The sequence below is a fragment of the Centrocercus urophasianus genome, unplaced genomic scaffold (assembly GCF_019232065.1).
Source record: "Centrocercus urophasianus isolate 14NV4802_14NV808 unplaced genomic scaffold, USGS_Curo_1.0 seq_23, whole genome shotgun sequence".
NCBI lineage: Eukaryota > Metazoa > Chordata > Aves > Galliformes > Phasianidae > Centrocercus > Centrocercus urophasianus.
Window position 1 is genome coordinate 6,524,042 of NW_024884789.1, and position 19,774 is coordinate 6,543,815.

At 45.9% G+C, this 19,774-nt stretch overlaps 1 protein-coding gene across 1 annotated transcript in view; it reads right to left on the reverse strand.

Annotated features, from left to right (window-relative positions):
• The window catches only part of NTRK3 (neurotrophic receptor tyrosine kinase 3), a 177,440-nt gene that overhangs the window by 10,914 nt on the left and 146,752 nt on the right, over nt 1–19,774 (reverse strand). The window contains exon 15 of the mRNA XM_042824711.1: nt 16,553–16,796. Within this exon, the coding sequence (XP_042680645.1) occupies nt 16,553–16,796 (244 nt within the window). The remainder of the gene's footprint in view (nt 1–16,552; nt 16,797–19,774) is intronic.

A 19,774-nucleotide genomic window follows, 5' to 3' on the forward strand; every position in this document is an offset into this window, starting at 1 on the left:
GGCATCAATCATAATAATATTCAAAATTCATGAGGCTTGATTGTTTGGAATCTATTTCTTGTTAAAAGTCAGTTTCAGTGAGCAAAGGCCTGGCAGCACAGAAACACAAATTTTATACAACCCAGGGCATGGGATCTCCCAGTAGGAACAGTCCTTTTCTGCATGGGATCTGACAGCCTGCTGTTGTGTGTTGGGTGAGCTGCCTGTTTGCTTACCAGGGTGCCTACACACATATATAATGGCACATGAAGATGTTAAAGGGGTCAGATGCTCAGTTCTGCTCATCCAAATCTTAACAGCACCTATTATAGCCAAAAACTGGGGAGAACATTTACGTGCAATCATAGTAGGCAGGCACAAAAGTTGGAAATCTATTTAAAATTGAAATCTGCTCTTCCTTTTCTGAAAACATACAGTCAGATCAGAGGATGGAACCTTGGTGCTTTGCCATGACAAAAAAACTTTCAGCAATGAAGTAGCTAGATCATTCCTTCTAGCTGATTTCCTATAGGCCAGCCAAGGATGGTTTCCAGTCATGCAATCTCTAATGGCTTTTCTGGCCTGGTTAAGCTGTTGGGGTTATAGTGCTTTTCTTTGGGTACAAGTTCTCACCCTTTCACTGAATGATGGGTTCTCAGCAGGGAAATATGACAGAAATACTGAACAACTCCAGAAGATGCTTATGCTTTTCTCCTAATGAACGCAGCGCAAGCACAGATGGCATCTCACACAAACACGTTGCAAGCCATGTTGAAATAAAGAGCTCATTATTGGAGGCTGCAGCAGCACACCTACTAACAAAGTGATTCAATTCATCAGTGCCAGTGGTAAGCTGTGCTGTACCAAAAAGACAAAGCCCCTACACACGATTTTGGCCACTGTGGAGACATGGCTATTAGATGATGCTATGGGTTAAACTTTCTGAGACCTAAAGACTCATTCGTGTTGTCCTGAATGTGTCTTTTCCATTCCTGCCTCAAACATCCCACCCCACTGGGCTCACTTCACAAACCCAGTAGGACACATCGGACTGTTTTTGCCATAAGACAATCCTTCCTTGCTGGTCAGCTTTCAGGCCTATGCAGGTTTTCCTAGCAGAGTCCTTAGTCATCAGCTCTCCATTAGTGTTAGCCACAAGAGGAAGGATGGAAGGGAGAATGAGTCTAAAGAAACCACTAATGTTCTGCAGTGTCTGGTAGGATGAATGACCCCTGCAGATGAATGCTGAGCAGATGGGACAGTCCTCAATTATGTAATTGCTGGAGCATCAACTCCAAGGGAAAACATGACTACAAATACTGGGCTTAAAACCTTGGCGGGTTTCACTGCCTCTGGATAAGCTGCTGGAGCCCAAAAGCGTTGGGTATGTGTATGCAGCATGCACAGGCAATGACATTCAAGTCTGTGTATGAAACAGCTTTACAGCCCAAAGAGAAGAGCTGAAAAAAAATAAAAAGAAAAAATCTGTTAAATTCCATTCTGCCACCTCTCCTTTGTGAGGGACCTGAAGGATTTGCTGAGGTATTGGTGGACATCAATCCAAATATCCCAGTGGCAACCCACAGCCTCCCTCAGGAAGTCATAAGCAAATGTTGCTTACATGATGGAAATTTCCTGCTTGTCACATAGCCTCATCTTCAACACGTTCAACGCATTATCTTTGTGCTAACTTACATATTTCTCTCAATAACATATTCTAATCTTCAGGCTCACAGCTCTGCAAATATTTGCCATCAGGCAGCATATCCCATCCTTGGAGACACTCAGCATCAGGCTGGATGGGGCTCTGAGCACCTGATCAGCTGTAGGTGTCCCTTTTCAGTGCTTGGGGTTGGACCAGAAGGCCTTTAAGGGTCCCTTCCACTCAAACAATTCTTTGATGCTATGATCTCCCCACTCTGACCATTCTTAGCCAAACTCTTTACGTACAGCTCCTTCTATTTTGCCTCAAAAATCATTTCCTTCTTTGCTTCTGCCTTACCTCTTCAGGGGCTTTTGAGGTTATGGCAGGGTGATCACAATCTCACCTCACAGCAACATGCTGCGCATCGATCCGGGCTGACTGGTGTTTGTCACCCAAGAGGTAAAATGAGCTGCTACTGGAATTTAGGGTGGATAATCAAAATGCCCCAGGTGTTTGATTTGGGTGCATGAAAAGACAAAGAGTTGCAGTCCAGAGCACATGGTCTTGCTGCCTGCCTCTTGCTCTGACCCCTGGGCATCCCTCAGGCACCATCCTACATACAGGGCACATCAGCAGATCCTCCATCACCAGCAGAGCTGTCTCTAATGAAACCTGGAAAGCAGCAGCAGCCATTGCTGCCATTCATCCCCAACCTCCTCCAAGCCCTGCTTTGAAACCTACAGCAGACGGCCCTGCATCAGAGGTCTTAATTACATGGTAACTGGTGACCCCATAAGTACAGGGTAATCTGCTGTGTAACACCACAGAAAATTATCCTGGTACTTCTCTTTTCCACCACAGCCTCCTGCAGAGATGGAAATACAACTGGTCAAAGGGTAATTAATTTCTGAGGTTCACCCAGGCCAATGAGGAGCAACCTGCAAGAGGTCATGGGCTCTGTGCAGGGCATGGGACCTGCTCAGTAGCCAGCCATCACAATATCACCTTACCCTGCAGTCACCCTGTCAATGGCACCAATGCTTTCCTCTGAATCCATAAGAAGCAGCTATGCACAGTTCCAGGCATTCACATATCACAGCTCCAGAAGAATCAACACAGAGCTTTGCACTCCTGCTCCCCATCACAGGATGCTCCGCTCAGCTGCTGCTGCTGGAGGCTGGAAACTGCCTACTGACCCTTGGGATCTTTATGGCAATGGCATATATTTGCATACACTCTAGACCTGCTGACATCTTTCCCACTGAAGAGCTTCAGGCTTTTATAGCAGCCACGGCAATGATTTCCAGATTATAGGCTAATAAAATACATTAATTCGTTAGGAGCATCGAGGTGGGCAATGCACAATTCTTATGACATTTAAATATTGATTGGGGGGGGGGAAAGGCTTTGAGTGGATTTCTTTACCAAACAGGAGCATTGAAATAGAATGCCAAAATCCCGTGCTGGTACCCAGATCAGCTCTGACACCTCCCACCCATGCCTGTTTCACTTGAATACCTGCCAAGTTAAATAAGCAAATGTGGTTTTGTCAAGTGAGATCTCCTCCTGAGCAGCTCCAACAGTTTATGCTCCATCCAAGCTTGGATGGCTCTTCGTGTGCCATTGCTCTCTGTTGTCTGGGTCAGAGCTAATGAGTGCTGATGCTTTGGAGTGAACAAGAGCGCACCGAATGAAGCAGGGGCATCTGAGAGGACAGACGCCTCTACTGCCTTTGCAGCTCCATGGGTGGAATTTTATTCCGGCTTTTGTCACGCTTTCTGTGTGCCCTTGGGCAGTGCAGCTGATAGCTCTGTGCTTCCCTTCCTAACCTGTAAAACAGGGCATTGCAGTTTGCTGGCTTCTCAAAGGTGCTGTGCAGGTAATGGCTTGTACAATAAAGCAATAAGTGGCATGAAGAAGCCTGCCAAGAAGGGGAAAAAAAGACAAATGTTTAGCTCAGGTTTAGTTATGCTTTGTAAAGGAGACAGAGGGTTACACAATGAATATTACAGAGAAGAACAGAAAGAAGTTCTTTCGTTCTACGAGCATTTCTGCCTTGTACCTTCACCAGATCGTACAAGATTAATGGCAGGTGATGATGTAAAGTGTGTCCTACACGGCAGAGACACAAAGTGTGAGCTAAGGCTCCGCTGTTGTCATTACCTGACCTTGCATGTTCCCTTTTGCAGCTTCAGCATTTCTTGTGGATAGTATTTCTGGGCAGTTATTTTAAGAAAACTGTGTTAAATTTCTTGCTCCTGTGCCAGGTACCTGCTGTTCAGTGAACAGGCCATGACTAAGCATAGGCTGGAAATTAGAAGGATCTACAAGTTAAAGCAATGAGATTCTGGGGCTGTTTTCCCTGAGGAGCGCATTTAATAGTGGCACTTGATTATGAAAAAGATAAATCTGAAGTGATTGATGCAACGGGGGATTGGATTTGATGATCCAGGGAATCCCTTCCAGTCCTCTCTGCTCTTAATGAATTTATTTTCTAAGGGTGGCAGAAAACAGCAGAACATACAGATGCCTGCTGATGGCAGGTGGGTCTCCAACCCCAAATGTGACCACTTCCCATCACCAAGAGGGGGAAAAAGAGCCCTCTCCAGGTTCTGACTATCCTGAATGAAACAAAAAGAGGTGGATGCCAGGATCCTATCGACTGAGGACTTCTACCATTAACTTGCTTCAAACCAGCACAGCAAACATCCCAGCATTCAGGTTCCCTACGTATTACCACTGTACTTACCTGTCTCCCAACACCATAACAACTGTGTTCCTTAAAACCTTTGCCATCTCTTTTTTTTTTTTTAAGTACATATCTCCTGGGTGAAGATGAGATCACTTTTTTTAAGAGTAGGAAACAGACACGCCAAATTTTCTATGGTTACAGGATATTGATACAACCCACAGCCCAGACCAAGGCTGGAATGTCACTTCTTCCTTCCCATGCACCTGAGGCCTCCCTTCTCAAACAGGAACAGAAGAGCAGAAAGTGTTTTTCAACAGAAGTTGTTCTGCAGCCTGGAATTTCCACCCTCTATCAAGCCAAAGGACTTGAGCCTGAAGCATCAGTGCAAGGCTGTTTCAGAAGGGATGCAGAAGACAAGTGGTTATGTTCCTTTTCCCCCTTGAACAGTTATAATTTTTAATTGCCGTTTGCTAATAAGTTAAAATGGTGTGATTTCTACAGGATCAAATGGTGCACAACAAGCTAAGGGAGTTTATTAATTAGCATGCATTCAAGGCTGGGAGAAAGTAATAAAAGCAACATAGCTGTAGATGATAGCTATAAATATGACATAAGCATGACCTGCTGTGACATTTTAGCCAAGGGGAAGCTGTCGTATTAATACTGGTCATGCAACTCTGATAGGGGGGAGAAATCTGCAAAACGTGGCTGTTTACAGGCTTGTGCTGCACAGCTCTAGGGCCTGATCCTGTAAGTAAGGGAGGTACAGCACTTCTGGGTGTCTTTGCCCCAGGTTCCCCTAGGCATCGCTCACACAATGAGTGCGAAGTCCAGTGGTAAGTGGCTGCAGGATCAGATTTGCAGTGTGCTAAGCATTTTGGATGAAAAGAGCTATAAAGAAGTCACATATTATTATGTCGCATTGCAAAGGTCAACTCTGATATTTGTTCTGTCATAAGAACATGATTGAAAGGCAAAAAAAAGAAAAAAAAAAATAGTGTCAGGGCACAGAGGGAAATCATTTTTTAAAAACTGCCTTCCGGGCTGAGGATACAAAATTACATCAGAGCGTAGAACTAAATTCCCATCCACACCCTGCAATTCAATTTTGCTTTAGAAAGGGATAAATGTAACAAAAAAAATAAATAAATCACCTTTTGGTGGCACATCTTCTTACCCACTGACATGTCCCCTGTAAAATCAGTGATAACTAAACTTGCACCCTGGCACGATTACAGCAGAGCCCTGCTCTGGCACAGGGAAGACATTGAGAAGTAACGTGGGGAACCATCTCATCACACTCTGCAGTGTCTTTGAGTGCATTAGCTCAATTCCAAACAGATTCAGCCACCACCTTGGCCAACCCAAGATCCTCTGGCAGAAACCAACTCAGAACTCTGTACACCAGTTGAGGGAGGAGAGTGGTGGGACAGGGATGCTTTCAGTCCACTCAGTCACAGCTCCAAGCTGCAGATTGCTGTGTCTAGACTAGCAAATAAAAAGCACTCAGGCTGGTAATGAAATGGTCCAGCTGTTTAAATGGACAGGTTTTGGGTCATGCCAATTCAACAGCATCCAAGCTATTGATGAGGGAACATGTGAGCAGAGGTGACGGGTCAGCGTTGGACTAGATGATCTTAGTGGTCTTTTCCAACCTTATTGATTCTATGAGTCAATAACTCCTACTGGGTGGAGCAAACACCATCCTGCTCAGAGCAGGAGAGGTTTAGCTGCACAGAGATAAGAAGAGGACATCCCAAACTGTTCACTAGTGCAGACACAGCCTGAACACCCATGGAGGAGGGTTGCACTGAGGACTCTTGCATTCATCCCACATTCCCTCTCCATACAGCCAAGCTCTGGAGAGCTGCTGCAGGAGAGAAGCGTGAGCAGCTCCCCTTGCAAACGAGAGCCCCTGGGCTGCCAAACACACTGGACCCAACCTAGTCCCAAAGCCCCACATGTCATTCCATGCCCCAGTGGCACAGGCCCCCACAGGTCAGGATCCACTCACTGTTGCAGCTGCCGGCGGTGCCAGTCTGTGTCGCTGCCACGCTGCGCTGAGCTGGCCCTTCGGACGCGGCCCTTCCTGACAGTGAATGGGTGAAAACAAGGGAAGGAGACAAACAAAAAGAGAAGGGGAGGGTGAGAGAGGGAGGGAGGGATGGGGGTGATGAAGCGAGGGGACAAGAAGGGAAAGGGTATGTCTTTAACTGAACCATATGCCTTCCACTGGCTGCAACACCCCAATGCTCCGCAACGCTACGAGGGTGTGGGATGGGTGAGATCCCACGGCTGTGCCAGCTGCATCCCACACTGTCACCTGCATCAGTGCAGAGGCAGGGTAAGGGACGAGCGCTGAAGCTGAGCAAGAGCCAAGTGAGGCTCTGGCTTCCTCAGACATCTCCCCGCCAGCCAAGCCCCATCCCCTGGTGGTCCTGAGTATCTTTTCCACAGCCAGAAGAGCTGGAGAAGTTTTAGGAGGCATGAGTGGTTCCTGTGGAACTACTACTTCAGCATCTGGTTCCTTATCCATCACCAGTCATGGCGCAATGACCTGTCCAACTCAGCCTGCAGAAAAATCCCAAGCCTGATGTCTTAAGTAGCCAAGCAAGAGGGCATCTCTAGCCCAACATCCCCATGAAGCACCTGGTACGTCATTCTACTCTTCTCCAAAAGTCTTTGTCCCATTGGTACTGCTGGAGGTTGGGAGAAGAAGAAAGGGCCTCATCCCACATCTTCCAATCACCCACAAAACTGCCAGCTGAACCCTAGGAACGGATAAGGAAAGTGGAAAACACAGCTCTACATTTTCTGTGTATCAGTGCAGGAAGATCTGGGGAATGGGAGGGAAGAGAAGGGTTAGGGATCTCAGTGCACAAATTAAAAGCGAATGACTAGCAGAAGGTCTCCTGGTTTTTTAGTCAGATCTTTGTGTTCCCACCAGGACAAAAAGGAAACAAAATCCTAAGATGAAAGCACAGTGGTCTGAGGGGAGACTTCTGGCTGCAGTCCTTAGAAGCTCAGGCTGACAGCTGCCCAGGGAAAATCAAAAATATGGGCTTAGGGTGTGCCTGGCTAGTCATCACCCCGGGTGCCTTCCCACCCTTCTCCAGAGGTGAAAATTGAGCTGCTAAATGTAGCTGACAGCTCTTTATGCTTAGGGAATTGCCCCGTGACTGACTGATTCACCTCCCTCCCCGAGAAGTTGAGGTAGGAAATGGGTGGGGGGAAAAGCCTAGCAAATTGTTTCATGATGGTTGTTTAAATTGCCTCTGCATTATGGCATTACAGTTGGGGGGGGGGGGGGAAAGAAAGATCTCTCGCATAAATCCACATCCTAAAGCCAGCTGTGGCAGAGGCATGGACACTGGGAGGAAGCAGAGCAGATGAAGTCATCAGCAGTGGGAAAAAAACATCAATATAATATAGTGCAGAACAAAGCAAATTCTACCTCAAACGCAGAGCTGAAAGAGAAACATCTTCCCCTGTCAGGTCTATTACCATGCACTTATTCCAATAACAAATAACTAACCCAGAAGTAACCCAAACCTGATTTATTCCTCCGTCTAAATAAATATGAAGAGGCAGCCGAATCTGACTCTAAAAACCACTGATCTCATATGTTTTTCTTCTATGTATTGGAAAAATTAGGAGTGGAGTTTCTGCCTTGCTGCCAGGGGATGCTGGCAAAGCATTTGAGCTATAGATATTGTATCTTGTCACTAATGACTGCAGGGAACTAAAAGGGATTTGGATTTTTTTTTTTTTTTAAAGCTTCACATTAATTGATGATTTGGTCCCACAATCCACAGTGGAACACAGGATTTACTATATTGGATCAGTCTAGTGGCCCATCAAATCTGGCATCTTGCCTCAGTGATGCTCAGAAAAATTATCATCTGTTGTCTTTGCTTGTAAGGTTGCTGGCTGTTTCTGTAAGGCCATATAACTGCAACAGATGAAAGGCCTTGCAGGTCGTTTTAAGGCCCTGAAACATAGGTTTGGCTGGGTTTGTAATAATTCCTGTGTCACATCTTTTCTCTTTTAAAGCAAGGAAGAAACTCTGATGGCAAACATTTCCAACAGACACGCTGCTGCTTTTCCTCTTGGTCAGCACAGCTTGGAGAAGGTGAACTTGTGTTTTCATTTATTTGCCCTCTGAAAACACAACTGGGGCCAAGAGGAGGGTGAGATGCCTTGTACTGAGCAGAACAATATTGATTAGGCAATATAAAGATTTCACTCACTAATTCCTTTAGCAATCTTATCATGTGTTGCCTGCATAATTGAATGGGAAAGAGAGAGGTGGAATCACTTAAGCGTTCAAAGCTCAACACACACCAAGAAGAGATTCCTGTTTTGTGTGTGTGCAATTTTGTGCATCGTTGCCCCTTGACTGTACACTGAACATGCTCTCTTTGACAGCCTAGTCCTAAGCAGCCTGTTTATTAAAGACAGCTGCTTACAAACAGGGGCTTTCTCCATCCAGCTGGCAAGGAGAAGGAGCTCTCTGTGACTGAGAGAGAGGTTGGACTATGGAACAGGGAGGGAACAGGGGTAGAAGCCCATGGGAGTCCTGACCATGCAGGAATCAAGGAGAAAAAGAAAAGAAATGTTTTCCTTCCATGTAAATAACTTAATTAAGGAGTCTTCAGTTTGCCTTGAAGTGCAGCCTGCCACACTGGGGGAAACCTTTACGTCTTCCTTGCTTGAAAAGCCACTACTTCACATGATACATTGAGGAGAATAAATAAATAAAAAGCATGCCAAGACATAATTTATCCATACTCCCACTAAACTAGCCTATAACTTCTTTGCCTCCAGTCCTCTCACTGATTGCACTGAGGGTTGGGGCTGCTCCCCACCTCTCCCAACTAGTTTGTGATCTCATGGCCGCCCCAATGCAAGGAGAGCTGGGCCACAGTCCTGCAGGTGGGAAGGCAGGAGAAGGCCACTGAACAGCTGGGAAGCAACAAGGAAATGGGTCCAACAACATAAACAAGAGAAGATAAGTCTCCCTTAGATGTCAATACTTCTTCCAGAGTGCAAACTGTTCTTTTTAGTATGTCCAAAAATCATGCTTACTGGTGCACCTGGGGCTAGAATAATGCAGCTTGCTGGCATTTGGTTCTCCACCTTCTGCTCTCACTTACACCTTAGTAAAGCCCAGGAACAGTCACCTCTTGAGGACTGCCCCATACAAAACCTTCCCTTGTTTCTGGTAGCACCCCAGAGGAACATATTCTGGCTAGATTTCCATCAAGGGAGACTGTCTAGCTTTTTTCTGTTTATCACAGTTTTTCAGCTAATTTTCTGAACGTGAGTAGGAACAGCAAGAAGAATGGAAAACGTTACAAGCAAGAAATAGGTGGATATTTACTCTTGGATGGGTGTACTATATGGGTGGGTCTTTTTGGTAACTCTGCTGGGCCAGGCTCTGATCTGCCTGGAGACATCCCTGGTCATTGCAGAGAAGTTGGTCTAGACAGCTTTTAGAAGTCCCTTCCAACTCAATCATCCTATGATTCTACTACTCAAAAACAAACAAACAAAAAAAAACCTACTCAAGAATAGGTTAGTGTAATGCTATAACATGATGGAAGGTACAGCAATAATAGCAAGGTGACAAAGTCTTTGGCTACAGCAAACGAAGACAAGTCCAAACGCAGCAGCTACAGATGCAGAAACAAACAAAGAAAAATTGCCTACCTTTAGAAGACCTCAGGTACACAAAGGATCTGCTGCAAAATACCCTCATCTCCAATGCCAACCCTTAAATGAGGTCTGGGAAGGGGGTGGATCCTAATTCCAGCCCTTCTGGTCACTCAGGTGCACTTCGTTACACGCACCTGAGATCCCCTGGGTTGGCCCTGCCTTCCCACCAGGTGTTTAATCACTGGTTCAAGCTGTGACTTAGCATTTCTGCTACAGTCAGGTTGACAAGTTCTTTCTTTCACCTGTCTAGATCTGCTTGCTGTGTTTGATAGCCCCTAATACATTATTTTGCTTCCACAACTGTTCAATCCCTTTTTCAGTCCATCTCAACTGCTGGCACCTACCACGTCCTAGGACAAGGAGATCCAGCACTTTACTACCCACTGTAGTACCTCTGTTTGACACCAGGAACACCAGCAGCTGTCTTAGATCAGGACATACAGAACAATGAACCTCAGCTCAAAGCTCTGGAAAATGGACTGGGTTTGGATTGAAAGATCATACATTTGATTAGCTCTTAATGAGTGTGTGAAGGTTTAGGAGACACATGGAGAGGTTGAACATTTGGGTGAACACTAAGACTACATTAAATAAAATATCTGAGCCAAATGACTTGCAATGCAGCAGCAGTGTATCCCAGCCAGGAGAAGTGGTGAGGATGGAGGTCAAGTGCTGTGGCAGGGAGTTTTCCCAAAAACAAACTGCTCTTTTGTGTCTTTGCTTCAAAGAAGATGTCAGTAGATTCCAAGAGCTCTTTACCTGCCATATCCCTCTCATTACTGAAATGAGATAAATGGTAACAGCATGAAAACAGCCACTGAAGCAGGAGAAAGACAGGTTGACAGTGAGGAAAAGGAAGGGGGGGACAAGGAGCAGGCAGAGGGCTTGGCAGGGTGGAGAATGAGGGCAATTACCATTTCTGAGAAAATGCCAGAAATACAACACCACCTAATTTCCCCAATTAATTCCTCTGCACTTGAGCTGCTTTGTGTGAAGGGCTCTTCATGTTTCAAACAGGAAGAAGGGAGGGGTGGGGGAACAGAGACTCTTCAACATTTGTTTTTCCCTCAGCGTAGAAACGGGCAAGAGTTGAGGAAAAACGTCTGTCTAAAACACAAGATGATGTTGTTACATCTTCCTTCCAGGAGATAAGGAACTGTGCCACAAATTCAATTTGCAGAGGTTTTTATAGGAGCCACGGAGATGCCAGAGACCAGCACATTCAATACACACTGATTTTCCTGCACGCAGAGCAGACGACGATGAGCACAAAGACACTTCATCCCATGCCCCCACAGCAGAGCGGTTCCCTCACCTCCCCTCTTTCCAGTCTCACCGCTGCTTAAATGGAAATTGGCCCTTTTGCCCCCAAAATGTTAACTGGAGCAGCTGTAAGCCTCTGTGCTGCGAGCCACCCAGCTCATGGGACACACAGAAGGAATGACTGCCATGAGAACAAGGACAGAAATAATGAATCAGGGGTTGGGAGGAAGGGGACACGTGAGTAAACAGATGCTATAATATTTTCAACATGTATATGCAGACTCCTGCACATAGTAGGAGTATGGCCCTGTCCAAGTGGCCCATCCGAACCATCACTAGGTGTCTCCAGGGGAGATCTCCAGGTCACTCCAGGATTTCCCTGTTCTTACTTAGGTATGATCTAGAGACAGGACATGCCCTTCATGATCTCACCTAGTACAGGAGAAAACGATGCTCTTTCACCTCTAAGTCTCTCCTTAGTGTAACAAATATTTACAAATATGAAACCTTCCCAAAACTCTGTGAGATAGGAGGGAGAGAGAGTAGCACACTGTATTCCATAGAACAACAGAATCATGGAATGGCCCGGGTTGAAAGGGACCACAATGATCACCTAGTTTCAACCTCCTGCTATGTGCAGGGTTGCCAACCACCAGACCAGGCTGCCCAGCCTTGCTTTGAACACATCCAGGGATGGGACATCCACAACCTCCTTGAGCATTTTCCACGTGAGAAGAGGCAGAAGAGATAAAGGCAATGATTAACCACTTAGCATCCGCGTAGCATTTGCCTGCTGGAAATTGACCTTTTGCTGGAAGCTGAATGCAGTACATGCATTGTACCTTTCACACAAGACTCCTCTCCTCTGTCTGTGCAGCCAGGGACTGAGCTTGCCTTCTTAGAATCACAGAACCTCTTGGGTTGGAAGGGACCTCAAAGATCATCTAGTTCTTTAACCCACTGACATTGAAGCATCGAGTCTCTAAATCTGCCTTCACTGCAAGCCTCGCCTATTAGTCTTATCAACCATGCTGAATGAGTCTCCAAAGGAACATGAACCGGGCAGCTGTTAAACCTCACTGATCTATTACTTACACGGAAACTTCACTGGATAAATAGTTGACTGCAGCCCAGGAGAAAGAAAACAGTTTTGATCTCCAGGGAATAAGAAATAGAGTTGGTCTAGATGAGAGAGAGAATCTGACAGTAAGCACTGAAAATTATCAAAAATATGTTGTTGTTGTTGTTTTTTAAATCTGGCCATATTAAGAAAAGAGAAGAAAGAAAATGTTTGCAGAGCAAACCTTCATGCTTCAGAGGAGGAGGCATCTGCCAGAGGAATCCCTTTTTAAGGAACGCTGACCTAAGGCCAAAGTCATAGCAGAAATGTTGTTTTGGCACCAATGGTCTAAGGATGGGAGAGCCAAGGTTCATAGGAAGAGATATTAATCTTTTATTAAATCAACTGATATCACTGCAAAAAAAGGAAGAAAAAAAAAAAAAGCTTAGGGAGGACTTGTGTGTCTAAAATGTTCTTTTCTTCCCCCTCCAACAATATCAGATGTTTAATAAAAGATATTGCTTCTTCCTGTAAACCTCGTCTCTCCCAAATCCATAGAGCACTCCATAGCGTTGAAAATGCAGAATTCTTCAACGCATTTTTTGATTGTGTTTTTAGTTCTATGTTGTCAGAAACTTATTTTCAGAGCCATTTGCAAACTCAGCATGTGCACTTTTTTTGTTGTTTTTTGTTTTGTTTTGTTTTGTTTTGTTTTTTTTTCACAAGCAGGTGTCCTCCCCATGATGAACAGTAACCTGGAGCACGTTCAGGACAGACCTCTGCAAAAGGACGGTGCTCAACTCCTGAGAGGTTTCAAGCCCTGCCTGGGCTTTGGGGCAGGATGCTAGAGGGGTAGGACATAGCAGAATTGGACAGAGGGATGTCTTCATGACATTCAGTGCCTGCATTAATCCTTCCTCTACTCAACCCACGTCTTTGCTGCTGATGTCCAACCCATGGCAGCATGTAACCTTGGAACTTATTAAGGACTGCTGACTAGGATTTAAGGCTGCTCTCTTCTGAAGATAAGGAAATACTGCCCTTTCATTGAGTGGCTGCCAAATGACTTTGTTTGGGAGCTGGATTACTCATTCTGGGGGAAGAAAGGCGACTGATCTTGGTCCTGCTCCATGGGCAGGCAGCAGATGTGCTCAGTGTGACTGCGGCACAATGTTCCTGACCCACAGCATCCCACCGCCTGGTGTCACAGTCCTGACACATCCCTAAGAAGTCACTTGCTCACATGTTTTCTAGAAGGAAAACAAGTGGGAAAAAACTCCTCCTGAACCTTTTATCTCCCTTACAGATCTATTTCACCCTGCATTCCTATACAGACCTAAATGAAAGATTGCATGGCACATTACACAACACACCCCAGAAATGCCCCTTCAGCATCCCTGACTTGTCACACAAGGGTGGGCTACTTCTCCCAGCCTCCCCTATACCTCCACCTTCCTCTGCTTTCTGACCTGATGCCATTTCACTTCTCCCCTGCCTACACCTCCACAACCATCAGGGATCTGATGCACAAGGAAAAAGATGCACCTGTGCTCAGGCAGAGCATGGAGAACCTTGGAGAGAGAGGAAACAAACCTCTCTGCTGCTTTTGTTACACAAACGTTTGTTTCCCCTACCCCAAATGTGTGACAGGAAACTAAGCAGTTCACCTTTGTAAAGCACTTCTGCATCCCACAAATGCAGGAGGCAGATGGTGTTTTTCCTTTGTTTTAAAAGAAAGAGATTAAATGCCTATGAGTTAATCATGAGCCTGGAACACACTCATATACCCACATGCCAATCTATCCATGCTCGTATGGCCTGGGCAGCAGCAAATGCAGGGACCCATCAGAGTGAGATCCTCCAGACATGCCACTTGTGGTCAGCTTCGAGGTGTAACCCTCCACCGTGTACTGATGATATTGTATATGATACTGTACTGATGATATTTAGTGGAATTCTCCCTAGGCTGCAGCTTGGGCACGCTAAATCACCTGAAACAGAACTTTGCTCCAGGTTTTGCCTCTGGGAATGGCAGGTTGTGTCAACAGCAGAGATGTTGTGCACAAACATTGAGAAGCAGCCCTGGGAGTTTTACCATTTTGGTTGTGGATGCGACCAGGGACTGCAGAAAGGAGTTTCAAAGCTTAACTCTACAGCCACATCTCCACCTTCCATGGGGGAGGACCAGGGGCAGTCTGGTTCTAATGCTTGAGGTCATTTGTTTTCTCTTTCCGTTCAAAAACCCTCACTTAGGGTATTTTGGTGGGTTTTGTGATGGGCCTGTGTACTTGAAAAGACTGTCTCAGGAGCCTGGAAGAGACAGCTTTCCTGCCAGAGATGCTGGGAATTAAAATGGTGAGGAATACAGAGCAGAAATGCACTACTGTTAGTGAAACCAAACTGCTTATCTTACCCATGTTGCAGGAGAAAGTAAATGCTTCTTCATAACAAAGTAAATATGAGTAATCAAAAGCGTAATTACCTAGGATCCCTCTCTGGATAGCAACAGAGAAAAGGTCTCCATGTATATAGAGGACTGAGTTGGTGATCTAGAGTTCTAAAAGTACAAGTCTGGTAAGCAGGATAAACCAGTTATTGCTTTGGTCCCACACAGCAATTTGTGTGAACAGAGAGAAGTCCACTAACAGAGCCTTACGACATGGCATGAGAGAGCACAGAGCAACCATGGCACAGCACTTTGCACAGACAGGACGAGGTCTACAGGACACCACAGAGAAGACAAATCCCACTATGGTGAGCTGGCCTATGAAGATCTCTGCAGTTCACACTTCTTGGGGGTTCTCCCATCCAATTCTCATTTGCTGAAGTACCCAAGCAAGAGCATGGGTGATCTCACAAGCTGCTTCTCATCTTCCCCTGGCCACTGCTCTTCCCCACTCACTATCTCACTGATGTTTCTGCAGTGTTGGGATTGTAGCTACCTCATGCAGTCCACTGAGACCTTTTCCCAACATAGGCTTTTGTGCTGCACAGAGAAGACTGGTTCCCTTACTAGTAATTAAACTTAGTGATAAGGCAGTGCCCTGGCCTTGGAGAGATGACATGTCTCATCAGAAACCTTATCTTTTTTTTCCTCCCCAACTCCACTTTGCAACTTCCTATCACATAAAGAAAACCTCTGCCATCAGATCAAGCCCACAGGTCAACCCTTTCTTAGGTAACTGATAGAAATCAGCCTCTGAGCCAAACATCTGCACTGTAACCAGAAATAAACCAGCCTTACACCAAGCACGAGGCAAAAATCTCTGCTCTTTCTGCTGAAAAGCCCTTCTCTCCTGGTGGGTGGCCCAACCACAAATCCCTACACTTGTGCTCCAAACACTTTGTACATTCCATTTTCTGAAGCTGAGGAAGAGTAAGAAACATGCATTCCTCCCAGGGTTGCTGCCACCCCGGGCAGATAGGGCAGTGCAGCTGGACACACAGGCAAGGGGACATCACGAGCATAAATCACAGAAGATAAGGCTGGAAAGTCATTTCTGACTCACTGAGTCAGTCCCCAGAGACTTGTGCAGGATTAGCCTCTGCACTAAGCCCAGGCATTTTTATCTAGTTGCTTCCTGGACTTCTTCAATGACAGGCCCTCAGCAACCTACCTCTGGCAAATTATTCCATTGTCTAAATGATGTCCCTGCTGGAAAAAAAAGTGTTTTTGAGGTTGAGCTTAAATTGCCTATTATTTCCTTTTCCATATTTTATGCACTTATCAGTCTTTCAGTTGCCTTTTCTCTAGGTCCCTGTATTAAGTTTCTTTAATCTAACACAAGAGGTCACAGCCTGTAGTCTTTTAATCATCTTTGTCACCCTCTTTGGATTACCTCCAATTTATCAAAGTCTGTGTAAAAAAGAGGAAGAAAAATAGGAAGGAAGGAAGATCAGGATGACATCAGAGTCATCCCAAAGTGTGTGACTGTGCTGGGGTATCACGGGGAGCTCTTATGTGTAGGCATCTGCATGGATGTCTGAACTACAGGCGTGTCCAGGACCAAAAGGAGTGAGGACAATGGTTTGGGGATCAGGCAAACACAAGTGTGCCTGATAAGACATCTGTGTGCATGTTTCATTGAGGGAATAAGCAAATGAGTGAGCCCAAGAGCTCCAAAAACTGATTTACTGTCACATTTCCTAGTCTCCCTTCACTCTGAGCATTGGATGGCCACTGGAGCTGCCTTACCCTGTAGTAATCAGTGCTGTAGACATCTCTTGACATCCCAAAGTCTCCAATCTTCACCAGCAGGTTGGCTCCGACCAAGCAGTTCCTGGTGGCCAGGTCTCTATGGACAAAGTGCTGGGAGGCAAGGTACACCATTCCAGAGGCGATCTGGCTAGCGATGTGGAGCATCTGGGATAGCCCTAGCTCCCCTTTGGCTTGTCGAGGCTGCCCATCCACGAGGATCATAGCATCTGGGCCATGTGCCCTATAGGGAGGAAGAAGCAAAAAGCATAGAGTTGGGTCTCAAAAGTGACCAGGAGGTAGGAATCCCATATGATTGCTGCTCCTGCTGGGGTGGGGACTGGCCCCCCAGCTCTGTACTGTGAGGATGCACACACAGCTCCAGAGGAAAGAAAAAAGAACATTTTACAGAACTAGAGGTTGGGTGAACATCTGGTGGGTGAGTAGGTGCCACACATCATTCTATCCTTACTCTTCTCCAAGAAACCTCTTATGGCCACAGTTGAAAGACAGATTGCTAGGGCAGAGCGACCAGTGGCTTGATGCACTATGGCCATTCTACTCTTTGGCAGGACTTGTGTAAAATGAATTGGCTTCCAGATATCTACGTGTTTGCTGCAGTTAATTCTTCTACCTTGGAAACATTCCCAGGTGTGGAGCTATACATGTGGAGTTTTCTTCCCCAGCCATCATATTCTTGCTGCTTACTCTCTTTATTAATCCCATACAGCCTCTTCTCTTCCATCCGCACACCTTATCACCGAACAACCTCCTCTCATTTGATATACCAACACAACCAGAGATCACAGGCAAGGTTTCAGAAGAACACCAGCATCCCTGGAAAGTACCCTTTATACCCTAAGCTGTCCCAGAGGTAACACAGGTGCTGTAAACTCTGAAGACACAAGCAGAGGTGCAGGGGTAATGTCTGAATGTCAGCAGATGGAGAGAACATCCTGGACAACAAAAGGCAACATTTTGCTGAACAAAGTGTGTTGTAAAGGCAGGACCTGAGGTCAGGGTCATTCCTGTCCTGCCCCCCTTTAAATCCTCTCCCTAGCTGTGTACCAGGCCTGTCTTTGCTGTGCTCCCTCTGTGATGTCTCTTTTCCCGATGGAGCTCACACTGCTGTGGCCTCTTTGAAGGTGGAATAACAAAAGCCCTCATATTTAGGGAAAAGCAAGAGGTTTTGCTGTGACTTTCCTCCTCATGACTAAGATGCAGTGCAGCATCTCTGCTGAAGCTTTGAAACTGTTCTCATTGAAATAGTTTCTGGCATTTCACCCTGTTGTCAGCCCTGCAGAGAGCTTACAAATGGAAATGCACACACAGAGCTTTCCCTCCTTCTTGATATGGGACTGAACAACACACAAGACCCAATCTTTTTCTCTCCTTTGTTTCTTGATTACCCTGTTGGGCTTAGGGCAAATCAAAGAATCCAGACATTCGGGGTCCAACCCATAGTTTTTGCTGCTGTGTTCAGTTATCTCCTGCTGCCCTGCCACCAGAAGCACAGCCCCAAGGGTCCTCACCTGCCATCTCCTCCCAGAACAGCTGGAAGAGGAGAGGAAGCCCAGAAATGAGGGCTGAGGAGCCAGGAGTGTTTCGGGAAGCTGTGAGTGGGCAATATTGCAGTGAGTGTGGGATGGGCAGGACAAGCAGTGGTTTCTAAAACCATGCTGGACATTTTATACCAGACGTGCCTTGCAGTTACACCATATTTAACTGTGGATGATACCTGGTGTCAAGAGTAACTATGCCAAGATGAGAAGTGAAGGACATAATGCCATCTCATTACTGCCACCTTTTTCAAATACAATAATTACTTCCAAGGAACTGTCTACATCTGATGGGAACAGGTCATGTTTAAAACGTGATCAGCCAACATCCTTCCTTTCACTGAGTCTCTCTACATCTTACTATACAGGATTTATCTATGTATGTCCTGTGTAATACATATTCCTTCCTCCCCTCCTCCATCCCACATGGGTATAGTCCTAAAGGAAGGAGCATCAGCCTACTCTTGAGATTAACTGGGGGGATATTAGTGCATCTAGTTGCATCAAGAAGATGTAGGGAATACGAAAAGAAGCTGCCCATCTCTTCTTGGAGCAAGGAGTTTGGTTCAGCTTTACACCAAGATCATAAGATTGGCTGGTCCCTGTCAAAGAAGCGTGGCTTTTGGTTTTGTTTTCTTGTTCCTTTTTCTTAGGGAGTGGTGGAGGCTTTTATCAATATGAGGAAGAAAATAACCTGTGTGTGTACTGTAGGAAAGGGAGGAAGTGATGGAGATATTTGGTGAGGTGAGAGGGAATGCAGTTATTGCAGGCCTTCAGAATGGGATCTGAATGCTCAGAAGCCCCCAGTCCATGAATGCTGGCCCTAGGAATGCTGTGCTTCCAGCAGTGCTGTGTCTGTATTTCTCCAGAGCCCCAGTAAAACCTACTATTCATCAAGGGAAACCTGAATCCTGCATCACCCTCTTGACCCCCTTGCAGCTTCCATCCTGAGTCCGACCTGGCCAAAAATGTCATCCATGCAGAGCATGAAACAGAAGATGACCTATAAGTTCATATTCAGTCTGCCTCTACTATGCCAAATTGAGGGGGGAAATCAGTGCAGGTGTGTTCCCAGCTCCGCCATTGTCTTGTGAATGCTTCAAGAGAGCTGCAGACAGCTTGGCCCTGCTTGAAAGATTCATAGAATGATCTGGGGTGGAAGGGATTATCTAGTTCCAACCTCATTGTTGCCCACGGGCAGGGCCGCCCATGGGGTCCTTCCCCACAGCCCTTCTGGTGTAGGTGATTGCTTCAAAATGAAAACTTCAGGAAAAGATCTGTTTCCTTGTTTTCCTTGGGCAGAAATGGGTTGTGATGGTGGAAATATAAGCACAGAGTATATCCCGGCCCCAAACCTAGATGTGATGTGCTCGAGCTTCCTGTTCCCGCTGCAATCATGCTCACACTTAGCAGTCAAAGCAGGAAAATATCAAGGGTCCAATTTTGTAAATACTGGGAAATAAACCTACTAATTATTTCAAGAGGTAAGTACCACTCCACTTGCATGCAGGTTCCAGAGCATAATTTCTGTATCGTGAGAGAGCAGCACCACAAACATCCTCCCAACATTGCTCTCTGCCCCTCATCAGTGGCAGATTCAGGGCATGCAAATTATCTGCTAATGAATGGTGACTGGTGGGGGTCTAGCAATTTGCATCTCTCT